The sequence below is a fragment of the Lolium rigidum genome, chromosome 7 (assembly GCF_022539505.1).
Source record: "Lolium rigidum isolate FL_2022 chromosome 7, APGP_CSIRO_Lrig_0.1, whole genome shotgun sequence".
NCBI classification, from domain to species: Eukaryota; Viridiplantae; Streptophyta; class Magnoliopsida; order Poales; family Poaceae; genus Lolium; species Lolium rigidum.
The window spans coordinates 326,222,639-326,249,177 of record NC_061514.1 but is presented as its reverse complement, the minus strand read 5'-3'; the positions used below and the strand labels follow the sequence as shown (position 1 = coordinate 326,249,177).

Here is a 26,539-nt window from a genome sequence, read left to right as displayed (position 1 = left end):
TTTATGCCCCTAGAGGGTTTTTCATTCTCTCTCTCTCCTCTAGGAATAGGTTTCTTGAGCGATTTGAGGTACTTCTGTGACAATTACGACTTCTGAGTTTTGTTCCCACGTGCGATGGTTTGCCGGGACCTTTGATTTAATTAGTTGCCGTTTTGCGGTCTCGTCTTGTGTTGCTCTTCGCGTCGGGTATCCTAGCTCTTTTTGCCGAGGACCTTTGAGACCCGCGGTGTCTTTTTTCTCGTGGAGTTCGTGAGGCTGATTTAGCAATGGCTCTTTTTTTCTCATGTTGATCATGATTCCACTCCTCAAGAAAATCACGGAGAATTTACTTGCCATATGTGAAACTTGATTCTGTTAGGGATGGACTGTGGACCTCTCCCTCAACAAAGTACAACACTCTATCATGTCCAACCGAATTGATGCTAGCTTTCAACTCAAGGAGAACAACTCCCAACTTACATGAACAAAGATTTCTAAATCCGAGGAGAATCAACCCGTGGTTGGGTAGCTGGGAGGGTGTTTATACCGGCAGCCTAACAGAGCTCAAATCCGATTTTTGACACATGTGACATGTGTGTCCCGTAAAGTCAGAATATATATTTTTTCTTTCATTAAGAGGCGGCGCTTTCATCAATATTCATGAGCTTTGTACCAGAGCGTATCATGTTGGACTTGTACCAAACAAGTTTTTTCCGCTTACTTGATTTGAATGAAAGAGTATGAAAAAGTCTGCCACAAAAAAAAGTGCAGCGAGACCTGGAGGTTGGAGCATCGCACCGACGAACTTTAATTCGACCGTTGCGAAGCGCCTCCCGACTTAAAGCACCCCTCTTGGCTCGCTCGCCCATCCACTCCCAACTTCCAAAACAAAACAAAACTAGCCGTTGCTCTGCTTCTCCCCCGATGCCGATGGAGTCGTCGGCCGCGTCCCTGCTACTCTGCAGCCCCTCCTCCGACGACCGCTTCTGGGACGGCCTCCGCACCCGCGTCGACACCATCCTCGAGGACCGCCGCCTAGTCGTATCCTCCTCCGCCGCCACGGTACGTGCTACTCGCCCCATCCATCCCCAACCTTCTCGTTTCGTCTGGATGGATCTTGACGTCTGCTCTGCTCGATGCAGTGCGGCGCGGCGTCCGATCGGCCCAAGCGGCTCCGGGAGGACTCGCTTATGCTGGTCCGGGGCCTCGACTCCGTCGCCGCCTCCCTCGCGCAGCTCTCCGACACGCTCACCGCCGCCCAGAAGGTTCAAGATTCCTCCTTTGTTTGTCCCTTACGATCCGATCAGAAATTATGATGACCATCTGAATCTGACACTGTGTGTGTGCTGCTCCGGTCTCAGGGAGTGAGCGCTCTGGCCACCTGCTCGTCCCAGGCGAGGGAGTGCGAGGAGCCCCACGCGAAGCGGCAGTGCGGCGGCGCCTCCACGGAGCTCGCGGCCCTCAATGACGCCCAAAAAGACGCCGCCGAAGGTTCCACCGCCGACGCGCAGCCGCGTGACGAGACCAGCAGCGGGGGTGTCCGGGCCTCCTCCGAGGTCGCGCAGAGCACCAATCTGAAGCGAGCGCGCAGCGTGGGTTTCTGCAAACAAACAAAAAAACTCTAATTTCCACACCAATTTCGTGGAAGGTCTTACTGATTGCATCAACGTTGTGTCCCGCAGCTGGCGGTTTCGATGGCGGGCAGGGCGGCCAATCTGGCGAGGGAGCTCAAGACCATCAAGTCGGAGCTGCACTTCATGCAGGAGCGCTGCGGCCTGCTGGAGGAGGAGAACAGGAGGCTCAGAGACGGGTACGAAAACGGAGGAGCCGCCCCGGAAGAAGACGACCTGGTAATCACCTCATGCCTCTGTTCTTGATCTCTGACAAGCACATTCAGCTATATATTGACACGATGCGCTCCAGAAATGAAATTCTAGAATTTCTCACTGTCTCTGTTCAGTTAAAGACCATTCTCTTTCTGATGTCTTCGCGTTGTACAACAATTTCAGGTGAGGCTGCAGCTCGAGGCTCTGCTCGCCGAGAAGTCCCGGCTGGCGCAGGACAACGCCAACCTGGCCCGGGAGAACCAGAGCCTGATCCAGCTCGTGGAGTACCACCAGCTCACCTCCCAGGAGGACCTCGGCGCGTCGTACGACGACGTCATGGAGGGGATGCGCCTTGACTTCGATGGCGAAGAAGACGAGTTCGACGGTGACGGAGTCCCGGTCACCCCAGGCAACAAATTGAGCGTGCTGGCCTCGCCTGATGCGTAGATGATTGTGATGTGCTGTGTTCCAATGGTGGAATGACTTCTACTGTTGTTTCGGTTGCGTGCTTCAGTTTGAGCACTCTTCAGTACGCGGCCATATGGCCGAGATTTTTTAGATTCTGTGAGATGCCACAGATTCCATGGTCTAGCTTATGTTATCAAGATATAATTCATGTCATTTGTTTTGTTATTCATCATTTAGAGGCTTACCTGCTTAAGCGTCTCAGATGGGTATAAATTGTTTTGTAACTACATTTATTAACTATATGGATAGTGTGTTCCAGTATTACATTTACAAGCTCATAATGCTGGTTACTATTGAGTTTGTAATCCATGTTAGTGTTGTGATCAACTGAATTTCTCCGAAAAAATTATGTCAAGCTACTTTTTTGAAGTTACACTTTCAAAAAAAAAAAATTACAAGCATCAGTTGAATTTCTCTGAAAATTTTATGCCGGGCTACTTTTTTGAAGTTACACTTTAAATCCTTTATCATTTTTTTTGTTAATGCTATCAACTGACAAGAATTCTTCATGGAAGAAAATAGGGGAAAAAAGTGAGCCACAAAAAACAGGCCATCACAATTTTACTTTCTCGATCTGGACAAAATAGGCAATTTACAGGACATGTAAGTGGTGCTGTTCTCTATGCTGTACTAACTACCACCTAGTCATTCCCTAGTTATCTACATGGTAACAGTGAGAACTAATTTACAACCATGTCATTACAGAACCAATTAGAAGACCAGAAAGTTGAGGAACAGAAACATCAGGAGTAAACTATTATTATGCCACATTACATGAGGGGAGCTGCTAAGGGGCCTCAACTGGGTAACACCGGCAGGGTTTTTTGTCTTCTCGGGCGAGTAATTCTCAGGTGTTGAACCTGATGAATTCCGTGAGTTGATGGAGAGGGGGTTTGAACTATCAGTGTCATAACCTGCATCAGTAGAACATATCATAAGCAAACGACTTTGCGTGGAGAAAGAAGGCATGTACTGGTTTACTTACAGTTGAATTTCTTCCAACCAAGTATTTTCCTTTCTCGGTCGAACACAACACGAACACCAGTCATGAAATTTTCTGCACCGCAAAAATGTAGAATGTGCTATTAACTGTTCTTACTATTAACTGTTCTTACTATTAAATAAAAAAAACTGTTCTTAATATTGAATGTGCTGTGCAGAAAGAAATTGCATGAGGAAAATTAGACTGCCCATTTAGGTGCCAAGACTGATCCATTGTGATTACTCTTTAATTTTCATGCCTATGATACCCAAAATTTTCTTACAAAAATGTTGATAACATTTGGAATTCTATTGGTTTTATGCTTAAATGTTAGTAAGCCTTATTTTTCTTATTTCTAGCTTATTTTATTTAGCCAAACTTTGCAAAATCTTGTGCATGGGCTTTCGTAGCACCAATATTTCTGTCTTGTTGTGCTTAATTATGCCTAAATAAAATAAGCACTGCAATTTTCTACCCAGTTATATTATGTATACTGGTGTTTGTGCCATGCGGTGTAATTTGTTTTATAGTGTTTAGCTGCGAATATGAGTACTATGTCAATGCCCTTGTAACCATGCTATTGTCTGTTAGTGACTGACTAGTTGTTTACTACTCCCTCCCTCCCATAATAGACGATGTTATTACATCTAATTCACTCATGTCCTGGATGTTATTACATCTTATATTTGGGATAGAGGGGGTACTATTCTTTGAATCAATCCATAAGAACAAAAGCAGCTATTCCGTGTGTCTCATGCAAGAAAACAAACAAAATTGAGAATCATACGGTTAAGCAGCAAAACAAAGTTGTATCATACTAAATCAGAAACCTCAGATCTTAAATATGAGATATTTTACATTTTTGGGACAAGATAATATATTTAGATAACTTGGACAACAGGACAAGCAACTGTATGGCCAATAGAAAGATATACAACTGTCTATATTGACAGTCACAACAAAAGAAAAGAACGTGAAATGCCTATATGAATTTCCTCTTCTGTTACCCGCATTAGGGAACATAATTCACTAACGTTAAAAAATAACAATGACTTTGGTTCTCAGTAAGGCAAGGTTAATTTGTTGTGGTGATGAAATCACTACAAACATGATCGGATTGCTCATCAGAAAAGATAAAAAAAAATGAGACAAAAAACTAAACGCAGTAGCCAGAAAATTGGCATGTTTGGTTCTCATCAATGATATTGGCATATAAAAAAAGTTCAAAAACGACATTGTGAAACTGCATACACTAGTGTTAATGATATAATGCACCAGAATAGTTTCTGCAGTAAACTTACGTCCAATTATATTTAATTTTGTGCTCTTGACAATCGCCAAGCAATAGACATACTCATGTTGCTGCAAATATCAAAGAAAACAGCATGGTTAAATAAACATGATCCCAGTGTTACAAGAATTGCAGAATATGAGGCTCACAATACCTGAATAGAGATAACCTGCCCTGGATCAATAGCAGGGAACAGACTTCCACCCAGAGTTCTAAGACTAATACCAGGGGTTTGAACCCTTGCCTCATTAGAGCTGTAAGTTAACCTTGGTCATTTTATCATTGATAGACAAAAGATACAACACTGAAGTTCAGACAGAATTTATTTGTGATAAAAAATAACCTTAGATCATAACAATATTCAAAAGGAATTCTTGAGTCAGCGGCATGGCGATTTGCTTGAACTTGACTATGGAACTGAAAAGGGAGAAATAACTACGACATGAATTATTACCCTCTTGAAGAAAGGCCAAACCAAGTCAGATAGTTTACTTACACTCTCTGTTATATCTGTATATGCTGGATCTGCCAAGTATGTGAAGGATGTCCCTGTGTCGAAAATTGCACTAAACTCCAAATCCATTGCATTATTTCCAACAGAAATCCCAGTGATAGTGATGGCATACGTAGGGCTGGAAAATAACAAATTATCACAGATGAGCCAAATTACAAGGAGCAGACACAAATGTACTAGGCGGAAAACACAACACCTACTGTAAGCCTGGTAAATGAAAAAAAATTGCTCACTGTTTCTGGTTGATGTCAAGCGGTGTCTCCTGTTGGTCCGAGCTGCCTTGGTCTCCGAAACTGATCCTCCCAATACCATCACGGCCAAAACACATTGAGAAGGAATCAGTTGTCAGACCTTTCTGAGCAAGAATGCTAGGAACTGATATCATGTCTACCCCAAGTCCAAAAAGACCATTTGGAGCAGCAGCATCCAGAAATGACCCTGTCTGAACCTGTCCGCATCTGATAAAATAAAATACTTCATAATTCATCAAAACTGGGAAAAGAATATCTTCATCTCACTAGATCGAGAGTAAATATTACCCAAACGTTATTTGTGCCTTGAGAATTTGAGGGCGAGTATCCTCTGTTGATAGGTAAAGCACATCCTCCACGAGAAATCCGGAAGATGATGTGTCCGCAGAGACATACACCATCTTGTATGGACAACTTGATGTTGTAGAACATTCTTTTCTAAGACCACAAAAGTCACTGTTGCAAGGAACTCCTTGGCTTGTTGATGACAAGCTAGGAATGTACAAAGAAGCCTGAAATCTCAGATAATTAACAAACTATAAGTAAGAAAACTTGAAACTATTAAAGAGAACATATAAATACAATGCAGGCATGCAGCAAACTACCAGCAAAAAAATAATGTGTTTCTATATCTGAAATAAGGTTATCACGAGAGAAATAAAAGGATAGAGAAACTTATTTATAATGAACAGAGCTTCAAATATGAAGGAATAAGAACACAGCAGCAGGATAGGAACAACAATGTAGTGAAATCAGAAGGTGTTGTATAATCCAAACTAGTGCCTCAGCCATTTATATGAAGTGTGAAATGATCAGACTATAGGATCAACAAGCCTAAATTGAGCTTCTTATTTACACTTCCCATTTCACCACCATGCTAGGAAATTATTATGAAAGTTTCCGCATTGTATTTCAAATGCTTGAATACAACTAAAATCCTAACCCTCCCCTAAAAAGACAGCAAGAAAAACATATCGAGTGAGTTGGGTCACTGAACTGCATGACCACAAGAGGCCAGAATCATACAAACTTGTGTCTAACCAAGGAGCTCGTGCTGTACAAATCCAGCAGCCCATTCTTTTGACAGAATACCCAATGTTGATCAGCCACACAAGTAATCTTCCTGTTGTATATGATGATATACGATAGCTAGTAGCCAAAATTTCCTGCACCCCTTTCACCACACATAAAATGAAGCAAACCTACTACATAACTAATTTTAGTAGAAACCAAACATGGTACTCCCTCCGTCCCGTGAAACTTGTCTGAAATTTGTCAAAATTTGGATGTCTTTACATGCTAAATAGTGTCTACAGGTACATCTAAATTTTGATAAAGTTCAGAGAAGTTTCATAGGACGGAGGGAGTATAAAGCATTAGGTGAAATCATATCCTCAGTACTAAGGAGTTCATAAGTAAATGGAGCAATAATTGTTATAAAACAGAATGCAGCGTATATGGCATTTAGCTCTGATCTATGCAGAAACGTCCTCTTGATCGAAGGATCCAGCAAAATTATGAATAGAATAGAGCTCTTACTGCTCCGGAAGTGCCCGAGGCTGGCGGCGTGCACCCGTCGCACTGGCAAGGAAGCCAGAAGAGGTCGCTGCCAGTGTCCAGCGCCACCATGAACGTGTGGCCCGGCGTGCCCACCGTGACAAGAGCATAGTGCAAGCTACAACAAGAAACACAGATCGAGCACCAACATCAAAAGTGCACACAGATAATTGAAAGAAGAGGAAAGTAGCTAGAGGCCTTACAATCCGAGGTTGCTGACCTTCAGCGTGGCGTTCCCCTCGGAGAAGGTGAGAGGCGGAGGGTGATCTGCGGCGCCGCCTCCGGCCGAAAGCACGCGGTGGCGGTCGTGCCCGGCGAGGGCGGCGACGTAGGCGGCCCCGCCGGGCGCCGGCCAGCCGCCGGGGAGCTGGTGCCCGCGGGCGTCCGCCCACCGCCGCACGGGCGCGGAGAGCCGGTGGTGGAACTCCAGCGACGGCGCCCTGGTCCATTGGCCTCTGGCACCGCCCGCGACGCCGGCGAACAGGAGGACCGGGAGCAGAGCGCCGAGGAGCTGGGGCGTCATCCGAGATGTCGCCGCCGCATGTGATGGATCCGGTAGGTGTAGCTAAATCGACGACGATCGGGTATCGCTCTTGAGGCTCTGGCACGGCACACGCGGGGTGGCGGCGGCGGAGGTCGGTCGGCGACGGGATTTCCGGCCGGTGTGGCGTGTGACAGTGTCAGTGGGTGCGGCGTCGAGTTGCTTTGCTTTGCTTTGGAATTATTTTTAGCGGCTTCTAGTACGGAACCAAATAATTGGAGTGTACTACTGTTCGTGCTTTGCTTTTTTACTCGTGGGCTGTAAAATTAAAGGAACGCGGCTAAGCAGCATGCTTTTAGCTCAGGAGCTCACACCTCTCTCTCTACTCACCATTCCGGGGAGGCATATCTGAATGGAAACAGTACATATACAACAGTATCGGCCACAGATTTGAATTTAGTATTACTAGTCTTGAAGGTTTGTCAAGCTTTGTCTGACTTTACATTTGAAAATTGTTGTATTGTAGATGTGTAGTGTTTCTATGTTATGAAATGTTTTCAACAAATCCATAACCTTTATGTCTTAGTCCGTCTTCCGATTGCTTCACAAGACGAAATCGAGAAAGGCGAGCACCCGCGTATCCCAAACATTAGCGCCGCCAGGCCCCTTTGTCCACTCTGCCAGCCACCCTCCTCCCCAACCCTCTCCCTCCTCGCCTATGTCGAAGGACGCAACCGGCGAAGCCCCACCTTCTCCTAGGGTCAGCACATGGGGGTAGACTTTCCCCCAAGTCCCCTGCCCTTTAATTTTAGGGATTCTCCCTTATCCGTTGGGGGTATGGTTGGCTGTACCTTAAGGGCTGGTGCGCTTCGCCCATTAGGGCTGGGCTGCACCCATCGGCTCATGTGGACCTTCTCGGAGCACTTGGGCCACTGGTTGCCCCTTCGGAACCTTCTAAAAACCCGACGGCCAAACACCCGGAAAGTGACTTCCTTATATCAATCTTATTCCTTAGAATCTTCAAAACCTCCTTGTGATGCCTTCGATGCAATCCAAGACTCCGAACAACATTCGATCTCCAACCCTAACCATCGTCGAACCTTAAGTTTGTTACCCTACATTTCGTGAATAATGCAGACATGATCGAGAAACCTCTCATATCAATAACCAACAGCGGGATATGGAGATCTGTAATTGCTCTACATATTCAATGATGACCTCGTCATCGAATGAACCATACACATTGTGACCAATTACCTTTGTCTCGCGGTCCTTTACTTATCTGAGATTCGATTATCAGTAACACTCATATCTAGTTCAATCTTGTTACCGATAAGTACTCTTTACTCGTTTTGTGATATGGCATCCCCTACGAACTACTCACGTACTTGCAAGATCATTAGGTGTGATCTCATCGAGAGGTCCCAGAGTATATCTCTCCGTCATTTGGATGGAAAAATCCCACACTTAATCCATAAGCCTCAACTATCACTTTCTGAATACCCAATGCCACTTTTACAATCACCCTGTTACGGTGTGACATTTACTGTCGTCAAAGCAATCATATGTGGTTAGTGACCGACATGATACCATGATTAGGTTAGTATGCATTTGAAAGCTACAACAAAATAAACGTAACGACTTGATCATATTGCTATGCTTATTTTGGGTATGTGTCCATCATATCATTGTCCTAATGATATGATTATGTTATTAACAACATCCAATGTTCATGATTATAAAATCTTTATCATTTTTTAATCAATGAGCTAGTTAAAACGAGAGGCTTACTAGCGACTCCGGTTTGTTTATAAAATAGATATGTATTAATGTTTCGGGCTAATACAGTTATAGCATGAGAAATGAAGATTTATCATAAACACACAGATATAACAATAAAAACTTTGTTATTGCCTCTTTGGCATATCTCCAACAGTCCTCCACCTGCACTAGAGTCAATAACCTAGATTACATTGTGATGAAGCTAACACCCATAGATTTTTTTGTGTTAATCATGTTTTTCCCTTGGGAGAGTTACGTTTAGTCAACTGATCCCGCCACATTCAGATATGTGTGTACTTTGAAAATCTTTACGTCCCCTTCATGGACATACTCACAAATAGAATTAAAGTGGCGCCTGATATGCTTGAAATTCTTATGAGACCTTTGATCCTTAGCATTAGCTATAACACCAATGTTGTGACAATAGATGACCATCAGGTATAATGCGCTAAAGTTTGTTAATGAACTCCTCCATCCAAACCGCTCCATGTGCAGCTTCTGAAGCAGCCATGTATCCTAATTCTCTTGAAGATGCCGCCACCATGCTCTGCTTGGAACTCCTCCATCTCACTGATGTACCATTCAAAATAAATACGTATTGAGATTGTGACTTCGAGTCGTCCGGGTCAGTGTCAAAGTTAGAATCGACATAATACTTTACGAATAGCACTTCATCACCTCCGTAAGTGAGAAACATATCCTTAGTTCTTTTCAAGTACTTCAGGATATTCTTGATCGCTATCGAGTGTTCCATTTCAGGGTCACTTTGGTACCTACTGGTCAAACTAACAACATGTACCACATCCGGTTTTGTACACAGCATGACATACATGATAGAGCCTATGGCAGAGACATAGGAAATATTGTTCATCCTTTATCTTTCTTCCGTCGTAGCTGTGATACGTCCCAAACGTATCTATAATTTCTTATGTTCCATGCTACTTTTATGATGATACTCACATGTTTTATACACATTATATGTCATTATTATGCATTTTCCGGCACTAACCTATTGACGAGATGCCGAAGAGCCGCTTGCTCGTTTTCTGCTGTTTTTGGTTTCGAAATCCTAGCAAGGAAATATTCTCGGAATTGGACGAAATCAACGCCCAGGGGCCTAATTTTCCACGAAGCTTCCAGAAGTCCGAAGAGGAAACGAAGTGGGGCCACGAGGTGGCCACACAACAGGGCGGCGCGGCCCAGCCCCTGGCCGCGCGGCCCTAGCGTGTGGGTCCCTCGTGTGGCCCCCTGACCTGCCCTTCCACCTACAAATAGTCTTCGTCGCGAAACCCCCAGTACCGAGAGCCACGATACGGAAAACCTTCCAGAGACACAGCCGCCGCCAATCCCATCTCGGGGGATTCAGGAGATCGCCTCCGGCACCTCGCCGGAGAGGGGAATCATCTCCGGAGGTCTCTTCATCGCCATGATCGCCTCCGGATCGATGTGTGAGTAGTTCACCCCTGGACCATGGGTCCATAGCAGTAGCTAGATGGTCGTCTTCTCCTCATTGTGCTATCATGTTCGATCTTGTGAGCTGCCTATCATGATCAAGATCGTTTATTTGTAATCCTACATGTTGTGTTTGTTGGGATCCGATGGATATGGAATACTATGTCAAGTTGATTATCAATCTATCATATATGTTGTTTATGTTCTTGCATGCTCTCCGTTGCTAGTAGAGGCTCTGGCCAAGTTGATACTTGTAACTCCAAGAGGGAGTATTTATGCTCGATAGTGGGTTCATGCCTCCATTAAATGCGGGACGATGATGAGAAAGTTCTAAGGTTGTGGATGTCTTGTTGCCACTAGGGATAAAACATCAATGCTTTGTCTAAGGATATTTGTGTTGATTACATTACGCACCATACTTAATGCAATTGTCTGTTGCTTGCAACTTAATACCGGAAGGGGTTCGGATGATAACTCTGAAAGTGGACTTTTTAGGCATAGATGCATGTCTGGATGGCGGTCTATGTACTTTGTCGTAATGCCCCGATTAAATCTCATAGTACTCATCATGATATATGTATGTGCATTGTTATGCCTTCTTTATTTGTCAATTGCCCAACCGTAATTTGTTCACCCAACATGCTATTTATCTTATGGGAGAGACACCGCTAGTGAACTGTGGACCCCGGTCCTATTCTTTACATCTGAAATACAATCTATTGCAATACTTGTTCTTTACTGTTCTTCGCAAACAATTATCTTCCACACAATACGGTTAATCCTTTGTTCACAGCAAGCCGGTGAGATTGACAACCTCACTGTTACGTTGGGGCAAAGTACTTTGGTTGTGTTGTGCAGGTTCCACGTTGGCGCCGGAATCCCTGGTGTTGCGCCGCACTACACTTCGCCGCCATCAACCTTCAACGTGCTTCTTGGCTCCTACTGGTTTGATAAACCTTGGTTTCTTTCTGAGGGAAAACTTACTGCTGTGCACATCACACCTTCCTCTTGGGGTTCCCAACGGACGTGTGTCTCACGCGCATCAAGACTGTTTTCTGGCGCCGTTGCCGGGGAGATCAAGACACGCTGCAAGGGGAGTCTCCACTTCCAATCTCTTTACTTCGTTTTTGTCTTGCTTTACTTTACTTTATTTACTACTTTGTTTGCTGCACTAAAACAAAACACAAAAAAATTAGTTGCTAGCTTTATTTTATTTACTATCTTGTTTGCGTTCTATATATTAAAAACACAAAAAAATTAGTTACTTGCATTTACTTTGTTTAGTTTGCTTTATTTACTACTGTTAAAATGAATACTCCTGAAAATACTAAGTTGTGTGACTTCACAAACACTAATAATAATGATTTCCTATGCACACCTATTGCTCCACCTGCTACTACAGCAGAGTTCTTTGAAATTAAACCTGCTTTACTGAATCTTGTTATGAGAGAGCAAGTTTCCGGTGTTAGTTCTGATGATGCTGCTGCCCATCTTAATAATTTTGTTGAACTATGTGAAATGCAAAAGTATAAGGATGTAGATGGTGATATTATAAAATTGAAATTGTTTCCTTTCTCCTTAAGAGGAAGAGCTAAAGATTGGTTGCTATCTTTGCCTAAGAATAGTACTGATTTATGGACTAAATGTAAGGATGCTTTTATTGGTAGATATTATCCTCCCGCTAAAATTATATCTTCGAGAAGTAGCATAATGAATTTTAAGCAATTAGATAATGAACATGTTGCTCAAGCATGGGAGAGAATGAAATCTTTGGTAAAGAATTACCCAACCCATGGACTGACTACTTGGATGATCATCCAAACCTTCTATGTAGGATTGAATTTTTCTTCGCGGAACCTGTTGGATTCAGCTGCAGGAGGTACCTTTATGTCCATCACTTTGGGGGCGGCAACAAAGCTTCTTGATGATATGATGATAAATTACTCTGAATGGCACACGGAAAGAGCTCCACAAGGTAAGAAGGTAAATTCTGTTGAAGAAACCTCCTCCTTGAGTGATAAGATTGATGTGATTATGTCCATGCTTGTGAATGGTAGATCTAATGTTGATCCAAATAATGTTCCTTTAGCTTCATTGGTTGCTCAAGAAGAGAATGTTGATGTGAATTTCATTAAAAATAATAATTTCAACAACAAAGCTTATAGGAATAATTCTGGTAACAACTATAGGCCATATCCTTCTGCTAATGGTAATGATTATGGTAATTCTTATGGTAGATATGAGGAAAAGGTGCTAGAAATTGAAAGATCCACTAAGAGCTTTATGAAATCACAATATGAGCAAAATCAATTGTTTACTAAAACTATGAATGAACAATCTACCTTGTTGAAAAATATAGGAAATCAACTTGAAAACTTGAATATGGAAATTTCGGGTTTGCAAACTAAGATTTCAAATGCTGAAAACCGAATCTCATACATGTCTGCATCACAATCCTCTTTAATTAATAAAATGGCTGCTAAACCTGAGGATATTGATAATAAGATTGTTACTACAGCAAATGCCATCCAAGTTAGAATTAATGAGAATATAAGATTAATGGCTGAATTGCGTGCTAGGTGGGATAGAGAAGAAAATGAAAAACTAGCTAAAGAGAATAATGTAGCTAAAGTTTGGACTATTACCACCACTAGTAATGTTAATGATTCACATGTTGCTACACCTTCTACTATCAATGGTAAAATAATTGGTGTTGGCAATGTTTCTACTCCTAGTGCAAAGCATGCAAAATTACCTGAAATTGCTAAAACTGCTGAAACTGCTTGTGATAAAACTGTTGAAATTTTTTCCAACATTGGGGACAATGATCCCATTGCTGTAGATCATAATGGTTTAGATTTTGATGATTGTCACATCTCTGAAGTTATAAAATTCTTACAAAAACTTGCTAGAAGTCCCAATGCTAGTGCTATAAATTTGGCCTTTGCAAAACATATTACAAATGCTCTCATAAAAGCTAGAGAAGAGAAACTAAAACTTGAAACTTCTATTCCTAGGAAGTTAGAAGATGGTTGGGAGCCCATCATTAAGATGAGGGTCAATGATTTTGATTGTAATGCTTTATGTGATCTTGGTGCAAGTATTTCTGTTATGCCTAAGAAACTCTATGATATGCTTGACTTGCCACCATTGAAAAATTGTTATTTGGATGTTAATCTTGTTGATAATACTATGAAGAAACCTTTGGGGAGGATTGATAATGTTCGTATTATGGTTAACAATAACCTTGTCCCCATTGATTTTGTTGTCTTGGATATTGAATGCAATGCATCTTGTCCCATTATATTGGGAAGACCTTTTCTTCGAACTATTGGTGCTATTATTGATATGAAGGAAGGTAATATTAAATATCAATTTCCTCTCAAGAAAGGTATGGAACACTTCCCTAGAAAAGAATGAAGTTACCTTATGATTCTATTATTAGAACAAATTATGATGTCGATGCTTCATCTCTTGATAATACTTGATTCACACTTTCTGCGCCTAGCTGAAAGGCGTTAAAGAAAAGCGCTTATGGGAGACAACCCATGTTTTTACTACAGTACCTTTGTTTTATATTTGAGTCTTGGAAGTTGTTACTACTGTAGCAACCTCTCCTTATCTTTATTTTATTGCATTGTTGTGCCAAGTAAAGTCTTTGATAGTAAAGTCAATACTAGATTTGGATTACTGCGCAGAAACAGATTTCTTGCTGTCACGAATCTGGGCAGAATTCTCTGTAGGTAACTCAGAAAAATCTGCAAATTTACGTGCGTGATCCTCAGATATGTACGCAACTTTCATTCAATTTGAGCATTTTCATCTGAGCAAGTTAAGTGCCCCTGTAAAATTCGTCTTTACGGACTGTTCTGTTTTGACAGATTCTGCCTTTTATTTCGCATTGCCTCGTTTTGCTATGTTCGATGGATTTCTTTGTTCCATTAACTTTCAGTAGCTTTGTGCAATGTCCAGAAGTGTTAAGAATGATTATGTCACCTCTGAATGTATGAATTTTCAATTATGCACTAACCATCTAATGAGTTTGTTTCGAGTTTGGTGTGGAGGAAGTTTTCAAGGGTCAAGAGAGGAGGATGATATACTATGATCAAGAAGAGTGAAAAGTCTAAGCTTGGGGATGCCCCCGTGGTTTATCCCTGCATATTTCAAGAAGACTCAAGCATCTAAGCTTGGGGATGCCCAAGGCATCCCCTTCTTCGTCGACAACATTATCAGGTTCCTCTAGTGAAACTATATTTTTATTCAGTCACATCTTATGTGCTTTACTTGGAGCGTCTGTTTGCTTTCGTTTTTGTTTTTGTTTAGCAGTATTTAGGCCTAGGGATCATACTTTCACTAGTGGACACTCTCAACATTGATCACATAACAGAATAAATAAATAGATGCTAGACTCTACACCCTCTTGTTGGATGATGAACACCACTAACTGTGTAGGATTACACGAACCCTCAATGCCGGAGTTAACAAGCTCCACAATATTTAATGTTCATATTTAAATAACCTTAGAGTGCATAACAGATCAACATAACCAAACCAAGTACTAACATAGCATGCACACTCGTCACCTTCACACTACGAAAGGAGGAATAGATCACATCAATACTATCATAGCAATAGTTAACTTCATAATCTACAAGAGATCACAATCATAGCCTACGCCAAGTACTACACGATGCACACACTCGTCACCATTACACCGTGCAGGAGGAATAAACTACTTTAATAACATCACTAGAGTAGCACACAGATAAATTGTGATACAAAACACATTGCAATCATAAAGAGATATAAATAAGCACTTCACTATGCCATTCATAACAGCGAATAAGTATTCTCGTGAAATATAGCCTAAGAGACCCACACGGTGCACACACTGTCACCTTTACACACGTGGGACAAGGAGTCTCCGGAGATCACATAAGTAAAATCCACTTGACTAGCATAATGCCATCTAGATTACAAGCATCATCATATGAATCTCAATCATGTAAGGCAGCTCATGAGATTATTGTATTGAAGTACATAGGAGAGAGATGAACCACATAGCTACCGGTACAGCCCCGAGCCTCGATGGAGAACTACTCCCTCCTCATGGGAGACAAGCAGCGTTGAGTGAAGATGGCGGTGGTGTCGATGGAGGAGCCTTCCGGGGGCACTTCCCGTCCCGGCGGCGTGCCGGAACAGAGACTCATGTCCCCCGCGATCTTGGCTTCGCGATGGCGGCGGCTCCGGAAGGTTTCTCGTACCGTGGCTTTTCCGTCTCGAAGTTTTAGGTCGGGGACCTTTAAATAGGCGAAGAGGCGGAGTCGGAGGGCCGACGAGGCGACGACACGATGGGGGCGCGGCCCGGGCCCCGGCCGCGCCGCCCTATCATCCGGGCCCACCTGGGGCTCCCCTCCGGTGGCTCTCGGGTGTTCCGGAAGCTTCGTGGAAAAATAGGATGCTCGGGCATTGATTTCGTCCGATTCCGAGAATATTTCCTTACTAGGATTTACGGAACCAAAAACAGCAGAACAAAGCAATCGGCCCTTCGGCATCTCGTCAATAGGTTAGTTCCGGAAAAAGCATAAATATGACATAAAGTATGCATAAAACATGTAGATATCATCAATAATGTGGCATGGAACATAAGAAATTATCGATACGTCGGAGACGTATCAGCATCCCCAAGCTTAGTTCCTGCTCGTCCCGAGCGTGTAAACGATAACAAAGATAATTTCCGGAGTGACATGCCATCATAACCTTGATCATACTATTGTAAGCATATGTAATGAATGCAGCGATCAAAATAATGGTAATGACATGAGTAAACAAATGAATCATAAAGCAAAGACTTTTCATGAATAGTACTTTCAAGACAAGCATCAATAAGTCTTGCATAAGAGTTAACTCATAAAGCAATAAATCAAAGTAAAGGTATTGAAGCAACACAAAGGAAGATTAAGTTTCAGCGGTTGCTTTCAACTTATAACATGTATATCTCATGGATAGTTGTCAATGCAAAGTAATATAACAAGTGCAATATGCAAGTATGTAGGAATCAATGCACAGTTCACACAAGTGTTTGCTTCTTGAGATGGAGAGAAATAGGTGAACTGATTCAACATAAAAGTAAAAGAAAGGCCCTTCGCAGAGGGAAGCATTGATTGCTATATTTGTGCTAGAGCTTTGGTTTTGAAAACATAAAGAGAGCATAAAAGTAAAATTTTGAGAGGTGTTTGTTGTTGTCAACGAATGGTAGTGGGCACTCTAACCCCCTTTCCAGACAAACCTTCAAAGAGCGGCTCCCATGAAGGACGTTATCTCTACCAGCAAGGTAGATCATCCCTCTTCTCTTTTGTTTACACATGTATTTTAGTTTTATTTATGGATGACACTCCTCCCAACCTTTTGCTTACACAAGCCATGGCTAACCGAATCCTCGGGTGCCTTCCAACATTCACATACCATGAAGGAGTGTCTATTTGCAAAATTAAGTTGCTTAACGATGAATCGAGCAAAACATGTGAAGAGAATTATTAATGAAGGTTGATTAATTGGGGGCCGGGAACCCCGCGCGGCTCTTTTTGCAAAATTATTGGATAAGCGGATGAAGCCACTAGTCCATTGGTGAAAGTTGCCCAACAAGAATGAAAGATAAACACCACATACTTCCTCATGAGCTATAAAACATTGACACAAATCAGAGGTGATAAATTTTGAATTATTTAAAGGTAGCACTCAAGCAATTTACTTTGGAATGGCGGAGAAATACCATGTAGTATGTAGGTATGGTGGACACAAATGGCATAGTGGTTGGCTCAAAATTGGATGCACGAGAAGAATTCCCTCTCGATACAAGGCTTAGGCTAGCAAGGTTATTTGAAACAAACACAAGGATGAACCGGTGCAGCAAAACTCACATAAAAGACATATTGTAAACATTATAAGACTCTACACCGTCTTCCTTGTTGTTCAAACTCTTTACTAGAAATTATCTAGACCTTAGAGAGACCAATTATGCGAACCAAATTTTAGCAAGCTCTATGTATTTCTTCATTAATAGGTGCAAAGTATATGATGCAAGAGCTTAAACATGAGCACAACAATTGCCAAGTATCACATTATCCAAGACATTTTACCAATTACTACATGTAGCATTTTCCGTTTCCAACCAAATAGCAATGAACGAAGCAGTTTCAACCTTCGCCATGAACATTAAAAGCTAAGAACACATGTGTTCATATGAACCAGCGGAGCGTGTCTCTCTCCCACACAAGCATGAACTTATTCAAACAAAACAAAAATAAAAACAAACAGACGCTCCAAGTAAAGTACATAAGATGTGACCAAATAAAAATATAGTTTCAAGAGAAGAACCTGATAATGTTGTCGATGAAGAAGGGGATGCCTTGGGCATCCCCAAGCTTAGATGCTTGAGTCTTCTTGAAATATGCAGGGATGAACCACGGGGGCATCCCCAAGCTTAGAATTTTCACTCTTCTTGATCATAGTGTATCATCCTCCTCTCTTGACCCTTGAAAACTTCCTCCACACCAAACTTAAAACAAACTCATTAGAGGGTTAGTGCATAATCAAAAATTCACATGTTCAGAGGTGAAACAATCATTCTTAACACTTCTGGACATTGCCCAAAGCTACTGGAAGTTTAATGGAACAAAGAAATCCATCCCACATAGCAAAAGAGGCAATGCGAAATAAAAGGCAGAATCTGTCAAAACAGAACAGTCCGTAAAGACGAATTTTAAAGTGGCATCACACTTGCTCAGATGAAAATTCCCAAATTGAATGAAAGTTGCGTACATATCTGAGGATCACGCACGTAAATTGGCAGATTTTTCTGAGTTGCCTACAGAGAATTCTGCCCAAATTCGTTACAGACAGAAATCTGTTTCTGCGCAGTAATCCAAATCTAGTATGAACCTTGCTATCAAAGACTTTACTTGGCACAACAATGCAATAAAATAAGATAAGGAGAGGTTGCTACAGTAGTAACAACTTCCAAGACTCAAATATAAAACAAAATTACTGTAGTAAAATAAACACATGGGTTATCTCCCAAGAAGTGCTTTCTTTATAGCCATTAAGATGGGCTCAGCAATTTCAATGATGCACTCGCAAGAAATAAGAGTTGAAGCAAAAGAGAGCATCAAAAAGCAAATTCAAAACACATTTAAGTCTAACATGCTTCCTATGCATAGGAATCTTGTAAATAAACAAGTTCATGAAGAGCAAAGTAACAAGCATAGGAAGATAAAACCAAGTGTAACTTCAAAAATTTCAGCATATAGAGAGGTGTTTTAGTAACATGAAAATTTCTACAACCATATTTTCCTCTCTCATAATAACTTTCAGAGGCATCATGAACAAATTCAACAATATAAGTATCACATAAAGCATTCTTATTCACATGCATAAAAGTATCATTACTGTCCACATAAGCATAATCAATTTTATTAGTTGTAGTGGGAGCAAATCCAACAAAGTAGCTATCATTATTATTCTCATCAAGTGTAGGAGGCATAGTATAATCATAATCAAATTTACTCTCCATAGTAGGCGGCACCAAAAGACCACTATCATTATAATCATCATATATGGGAGGCATATCATAATCAACATAAACTTTCTCCTCAATACCCGGAGGACTAAAGAGATCATTTTCATCAAAACCGACCTCCCCAAGCTTAAATTCTTCCATAGCATTAGCAACAATGGTGTTCAAAGCATTCATACTAATAACATTCCCATTAGCATGCATAAGTTCCATGGGTTTTTTAATTTTCTCTTCAAACACATCATGTCCTAATTCAAGATAAAGTTCATAAAGATCTCTCATTTTGTTGTTGTCTTCCATTAAGCCTTACTAGTGTAAAACAAGAGACAAAAAGATGCAATTGCAGGATCTAAAGGAAATAGCTTCGAGCGCACACACAACGGCAACAGAAAAGTACTTTACCTGGGACCGGAGTATGAGTGCCTTTTTACCTTTCCTCCCCGGCAACGGCGCCAGAAAAGTGCTTCGTTGCCGGGATCCGGTGTGTGAGTGCCGTTTACCTTTCCTCCCCGGCAACGGCGCCGTAAAAATAGCTTGATGTCTACGGGTGCTTCTATTCTTGTAGACGGTGTTGGGCCTCCAAGAGCGAGAGGTTTGTAGAACAGCGAGCAAGTTTCCCTTAAGTGGATCACCCAAGGTTTATCGAACTCGGGGAGGAAGAGGTCAAAGATATCCCTCTCATGCAACCCCGCAACCACAAAGCAAGAAGTCTCTTGTGTCCCCAACACACCTAATAGGTGCACTAGTTCGGCGAAGAGATAGTGAAATACAGGTGGTATGAATAAGTATGAGCAGTAGCAATGGCACCGTAAAAGTGCTTTGTCTGTCCGGGATCGGCGTGTGGTTGATGGTGGTAATATTGCGAGCAAGTATAAATGCAAGTAAAACAAGTAAACAAGCAGCGATAGCAGATATTTAGGAACAAGGCCTAGGGATCATACTTTCACTAGTGGACACTCTCAACATTGATCACATAACAGAATAAATAAATAGATGCTAGACTCTACACCCTCTTGTTGGATGATGAACACCACTAACTGTGTAGGATTACACGAACTCTCAATGCCGGAGTTAACAAGCTCCACAATATTCAATGTTCATATTTAAATAACCTTAGAGTGCATAACAGATCAACATAACCAAACCAAGTACTAACATAGCATGCACACTGTCACCTTCACACTACGAAAGGAGGAATAGATCACATCAATACTATCATAGCAATAGTTAACTTCATAATCTACAAGAGATCACAATCATAGCCTACGCCAAGTACTACACGATGCACACACTGTCACCATTACACCGTGCAGGGAGGAATAAACTACTTTAATAACATCACTAGAGTAGCACACAGATAAATTGTGATACAAAACACATTGCAATCATAAAGAGATATAAATAAGCACTTCACTATGCCATTCATAACAGCGAATAAATATTCTGTGAAATATAGCCTAAGAGACCCACACGGTGCACACACTGTCACCTTTACACACGTGGGACAAGGAGTCTCCGGAGATCACATAAGTAAAATCCACTTGACTAGCATAATGCCATCTAGATTACAAGCATCATCATATGAATCTCAATCATGTAAGGCAGCTCATGAGATTATTGTATTGAAGTACATAGGAGAGAGATGAACCACATAGCTACCGGTACAGCCCCGAGCCTCGATGGAGAACTACTCCCTCCTCATGGGAGACAGCAGCGTTGGTGAAGATGGCGGTGGTGTCGATGGAGGAGCCTTCCGGGGGCACTTCCCCGTCCCGGCGGCGTGCCGGAACAGAGACTCCTGTCCCCCAGATCTTGGCTTCGCGATGGCAGCGGCTCTGGAAGGTTTCTCGTACCGTGGCTTTTCCGTCTCGAAGTTTTAGATCATGGACCTTTAAATAGGCGAAGAGGCGGAGTCGGAGGGCTGACGAGGCGACGACACAGTAGGGGGGCGCGGCCCAGGCCCTGGCCGCGCCGCCCTATCATCTGGGCCCACCAGGGCTCCCCTCTGGTGGCTCTCGGGTGGAAAAATAGGATGTTGGGCATTGATTTCGTCTGATTCCGAGAATATTTCCTTACTAGGATTTCTGGAACCAAAAACAGCAGAACGACAAGCTGGCCTTCGGCATCTCGTCAATAGGTTAGTTCCGGAAAACGCATAAATATGACATAAAGTATGCATAAAACATGTAGATATCATCAATAATGTGGCATGGAACATAAGAAATTATCGATACGTCGGAGATGTATCAATGCTTGATACGTCCCAAACGTATCTATAATTTCTTATGTTTCATGCTACTTTTATGATGATACTCACATGTTTTATACACATTATATGTCATTATTAAGCATTTTCCGGCACTAACCTATTGACGAGATGCCGAAGAGCCGTTGTCGTTTTCTGCTGTTTTTGGTTTCAGAAATCCTAGTAAGGAAATATTCTCGGAATTGGACGAAATCAACGCCCAGGGGCCTATTTTTCCACGAAGCTTCCAGAAGTCCGAAGCGGAAACGAAGTGGGGCCACGAGGTGGCCACACAACAGGGCGGTGCGGCCCAGCCCCTGGCCGCGCGGCCCTAGCGTGTGGGTCCCTCGTGTGGCCCCCTGACATGCCCTTCCGCCTACAAATAGTCTTCGTCGCGAAACCCCCAGTACCGAGAGCCACGATACGGAAAACCTTCCAGAGACGCAGCCGCCGCCAATCCCATCTCGGGGGATTCAGGAGATCGCCTCCGGCACCCTGCCGGAGAGGGGAATCATCTCCCGGAGGTCTCTTCATCGCCATGATCGCCTCCGGATCGATGTGTGAGTAGTTCACCCCTGGACCATGGGTCCATAGCAGTAGCTAGATGGTCGTCTTCTCCTCATTGTGCTATCATGTTCGATCTTGTGAGCTGCCTATCATGATCAAGATCGTTTATTTGTAATCCTACATGTTGTGTTTGTTGGGATCCGATGGATATTGAATACTATGTCAAGTTGATTATCAATCTATCATATATGTTGTTTATGTTCTTGCATGCTCTCCGTTGCTAGTAGAGGCTCGGCCAAGTTGATACTTGTAACTCCAAGAGGGAGTATTTATGCTCGATAGTGGGTTCATGCCTCCATTAAATCTGGGACAGTGACAGAAAGTTCTAAGGTTGTGGATGTGCTGTTGCCACTAGGGATAAAACATCGATGCTTTGTCTAAGGATATTTGTGTTGATTACATTACGCACCATACTTAATGCAATTGTCTGTTGCTTGCAACTTAATACCGGAAGGGGTTCGGATGATAACCTGAAAGTGGACTTTTTAGGCATAGATGCATGCTGGATGGCGGTCTATGTACTTTATCGTAATGCCCTGATTAAACCTCATAGTACTCATCATGATATATGTATGTGCATTGTTATGCCTTCTTTATTTGTCAATTTCCCAACTGTAATTTGTTCACCCAACATGCTATTTATCTTATGGGAGAGACACCACTAGTGAACTCGTGGACCCCGGTCCTATTCTTTACATCTGAAATACAATCTACCGCAATACTTGTTCTTTACTGTTCTTCGCAAACAATTATCTTCCACACAATACGGTTAATCCTTTGTTCACAAGCAAGTCGGTGAGATTGACAACCTCACCGTTACGTTGGGGCAAAGTACTTTGGTTGTGTTGTGCAGGTTCCACGTTGGCGCCGGAATCCTCGGTGTTGCGCCGCACTACACTTCGCCGCCATCAACCTTGAACGTGCTTCTTGGCTCCTACTGGTTCGATAAACCTTGGTTTCTTTCTGAGGGAAAACTTACTGCTGTGCACATCACACCTTCCTCTTGGGGTTCCCAACGGACGTGTGTCTCACGCGCATCAAGCTGCACCTTGAGTTTTACTCAATATCTTACCCGACAACATGGGTATATGAACCTTTTCTTACTTTCGTACATTCTGAACTTCTTAATAACTTTGTCAACATATGTACTCTAGGGAAGTCATATTCAGCGTCTTGAGCTATCTATTAGTTCTTGATGCCTAATATATACGCTGCTTCATCAAGATCCTTCATTGATAAACTTTAATTCAAATAGCCTTTGACGCTATCAAGAAGTCTTATATAATTTCCAATAAAAAATATGTCATCCACATATATTATTAAAAATGCTACATAGCTCCCACTCATTTTCTGCTAAATACAAGCTTCTCCATAAATTTGTATAAATCCAAAAAAATGATCACTTCATCAAAACGTTGGTTCCAACTTCAGGATGCTTGCTTCAGACCATAAATGGAATGTTCAAGCTTACATGCCTTGTCAGCATCCTTAGGTTTGGCAAAACCTTTAGGTTGTACCATATACAACGTTTTGTCAATGTTTTTATTAAGGAACACCGTTTTGATATTCATCTGTCAAATCTCATAATAAAAAATGAAGCAATTGCTAACAAAATCATTACATTCGTTAGCTTCGCTATAGGTGAGAAAGTCTCATCGTAGTCAATTCCTTGGGCCACCAGAACCCTTTCGCGACAGGTCGAGCATTATAGACGGTCACATTCCATCATCATCTGTTTTTCTCTTGGAGATCCATCTGTTCTCAATAGTTTTGCGGCCGTTAGGTAAGTCCACCAAAGTCCATACTTAGTCTTCGTACATGGATCGAATTTCGTATTCCATGGCTTCTTGACATTTGTTGCTATCCGGGCTCATCGTCGCGTCATCATACACGCAAGTTCGTCACTGTTTCAACCAACATAACATTCATGACAGTGTCACCATACCATTCATGAGCAGTATGTGTTCTTGTCGACCTACGAGGTTAAGTAGTAACTTCGTTCGAATTTAGATGGTGCCCTATTTAGTGAATGTGGTTGTTCCTATTTAAAGTGAATGTGGCTATCCCTAATGCATAACCCCAAAATGATAACGGAAAATCTGTAAATGACATCATAGACCGAACCATATCCAATAGAGTACGATTACGATGTTCGGATATTGCGTTGTAGTATTCCAGGCGGCGTCAGTTGTGAAACAATTCCATATTTCTTGAAATGCACGCTAGAATGGTAACTCAGGTATTCACCTCCATGGTCGGAATGTAGAAATTTAATCTTCTTGTTACGATGATATTCCACTTTACCTTAAAATTCCTTAAACTTCTTGAAAGTCTCTGACTTGTCTTTCATTAAGTAAATATACCCATATCAACTCAAATCATCCATGAAAGAAAGAAAGTAACAATATCCACCGCTCGTTCCTACACTCATTGGACCGCATACATCAGTATGTATTATTTGCAACAAGTCCGTAGCCCGCTCCATCGTACCGGAAAATGGAGTTTGTTCATCTTGCCCATAAGACATGGTTCACATCTCTCAAAAATGAATCAAAGTCAAGTTATTCAAGTGGCCATCAGAGTGAACCTTTTTCATGCGTTTTATACCAATGTGACCTAAATGACAGTGCCATATGTATGAGGAAATATCACCATTATTGTTTATTCGTTTGGCATCTATGTTATGAACATGTGTATCACTACTATCGAGATTCAATAAGAATCAACCATTCATCTCAGATGACATGGTCATAAAAGATATTACACATATAAATTAACAACCATTATTCTCAGACTTGAATGAATAACCGTCTCGCAATAAAACAAGATCCAGAAATGATGTCCATGCTTAACGCAGGAACCAAATAATAAGTATTTAGATTTAAAACTAATTTCAAAGGTAGCCGGAGAGGGAGCGTGCCAGTGGCGATCGCATCAATCTAAGATCTATTTCCAACGTACATCGTCACCTCGTCTCTCGCCAGTCTTAATTTATTCCATAGTTCCTATTTCGAGTTGCAAAATTTGAGAAACCGAACTAGTACCAAATACCAATGCACTACTACAATCACTAGTAAGGTACACATAAATAACATATATATCAAATATATCTTTCTTCTTAATGTTGCCAGCCTTCAAATCGACCAAGTACAAGGGGCGGTTACGCTTTCAGTGCCCATCGCCCTTACAGTAGAAACACTCAGTGACAGGCTTAGGACCAGCCTTTGTGGGCTTCCTTGGAGGAGGATCACCCTTCTTGAAGTCGCTCTTTTCTTTGACTTGCCATCTTTCTTGAAACTGGTGGTCTTGTTAACCATCAACACGTGATGCTCCTTCTTGATTTCTAATTCATCAGTTTTAAGCATTGAGAAGAGCTCGGGCAGCGTCTTCTTCATACATTTCATATTGTTATCATCACAAAATTCTTGTAACTTGGTGGCAATAATTGGAGAACACCATGAATCCCCAAATCATTAGGAATCGTTATTCCTAGTTGTTGGAGCTTGTTTGCATGCCCAGACATCTTGAGCAGGTGCTCGCTAAAAGAGCTATTATCTTCCATCTTACATTTAAAGAACTTTTTTGACAACTGTACCAATTCCCCTACGGTGTAATTTAAAGAACTTATCAGAGGCTTCATAGTTTTACATAGCCACGTGGGTCTCAAATATCATTTTGAGCTCCTACATAATTTAATATGGGCCATGGTTCTCGAAACGATTCTAAGCCATGGCACACTGAACTACTTTGTAGTCCTCTTTACGAGTCCAAAAAAAAAATTCTCGTCCTCGGAAGCAGTCTCTACAGGTGGTGGGGGCATCCAACGGTCCATCGATCACATAGGTCTTTTGAGCAGCATTGACGATAATCCTCAGATTGCGCAACCAGTAAGTAAAGTAACTTCCAGTGTTTTTCGACTTCTTTTTCTCTAGGAACGCTTGAAGTTGATGGTGGGTGGCGTCATGATCTACAACATATTTTCAAAAATATTTAGATTAATTTCATGATAAACTGAGTTCAGATTCTATTTCTAAATTACTAGGTGAACACCCACTCAAAATAACATTCCCCAGGTTGTGTTAGTTATTACACGAACTAAATCCACTACACCAAGTCCGATCTTCATGAGAGAAGGTGCACCTTTAAAGGCGAACAACAAGTGTCCAGCATATCATTCACATGACTCATGCTTTACCTTTCCGTTTTTTCGTGTTCTGAGACCATGTCTATAATGCTAAGCTCGTGAAGTTAAATCTTAGTATTCTGTATGTGTAAATCTGGCGGCGAACGTAGAATCTATCACACCCATGGCAGCCATGGGCGGCCGCCTAGGGCCGAGGCCGGAGAGGGGGCCTAGGATCGGAGCTTTTCTTTATTATGGGCATAAAAAATTAATACAATTGAATAGGCCGGTCCAGCGAAAAAGTACGGAAGCATATCTCCGGTCAGTCCACTGGTAGAAAAAAGGCCATCAGTCGTGGTGCGCAACTGCCATTGGTCGCGGTTGCGCAACCGCGACCAATTAAGCGCGACTAAAGGCCCCCCCCCTTTAGTCGCGGTTCCTTACGA

General features: G+C 42.0%; 2 protein-coding genes across 2 annotated transcripts; one reads left to right on the top strand and one right to left on the bottom strand.

Moving 5' to 3' along the window:
• Positions 1–903: 903 nt before the first annotated feature.
• On the top strand, positions 904–2,252 carry LOC124673356. The gene is made up of 5 exons (XM_047209451.1): positions 904–1,041; positions 1,122–1,244; positions 1,341–1,571; positions 1,662–1,829; positions 1,989–2,252. The coding sequence occupies exons 1-5, from the start codon at positions 904–906 to the stop codon at positions 2,250–2,252; spliced, it is 924 nt and encodes a 307-aa protein (XP_047065407.1).
• A 564-nt stretch (positions 2,253–2,816) lies between these two features.
• Positions 2,817–7,391, bottom strand: LOC124673355 (aspartyl protease family protein 1-like). Its single transcript, XM_047209450.1, has 10 exons — positions 7,072–7,391; positions 6,851–6,986; positions 5,600–5,823; positions 5,294–5,518; positions 5,043–5,178; positions 4,890–4,963; positions 4,701–4,800; positions 4,557–4,617; positions 3,259–3,330; positions 2,817–3,187 (listed from the first exon to the last, which is right to left on the bottom strand). The coding sequence occupies exons 1-10, from the start codon at positions 7,389–7,391 to the stop codon at positions 2,985–2,987; spliced, it is 1,551 nt and encodes a 516-aa protein (XP_047065406.1). The 3' UTR covers positions 2,817–2,984.
• Between the last annotated feature and the right edge of the window lie 19,148 nt (positions 7,392–26,539).

Coding starts and splice junctions, on each gene's coding strand:
- LOC124673356 (XM_047209451.1), top strand. CDS start 904: ATGCCGATGGAGTCGTCGGCCGCGTCCCTGCTACTCTGCAGCCCCTCC. Junction 1,042..1,121: donor TATCCTCCTCCGCCGCCACG/GTACGTGCTACT, acceptor TGCTCGATGCAG/TGCGGCGCGGCGTCCGATCG. Junction 1,245..1,340: donor CGCTCACCGCCGCCCAGAAG/GTTCAAGATTCC, acceptor CTCCGGTCTCAG/GGAGTGAGCGCTCTGGCCAC.
- LOC124673355 (XM_047209450.1), bottom strand. CDS start 7,391: ATGACGCCCCAGCTCCTCGGCGCTCTGCTCCCGGTCCTCCTGTTCGCC. Junction 5,179..5,293: donor CTTGACATCAACCAGAAACA/GTGAGCAATTTT, acceptor GTTATTTTCCAG/CCCTACGTATGCCATCACTA. Junction 4,801..4,889: donor GAATATTGTTATGATCTAAG/GTTATTTTTTAT, acceptor GTTAACTTACAG/CTCTAATGAGGCAAGGGTTC.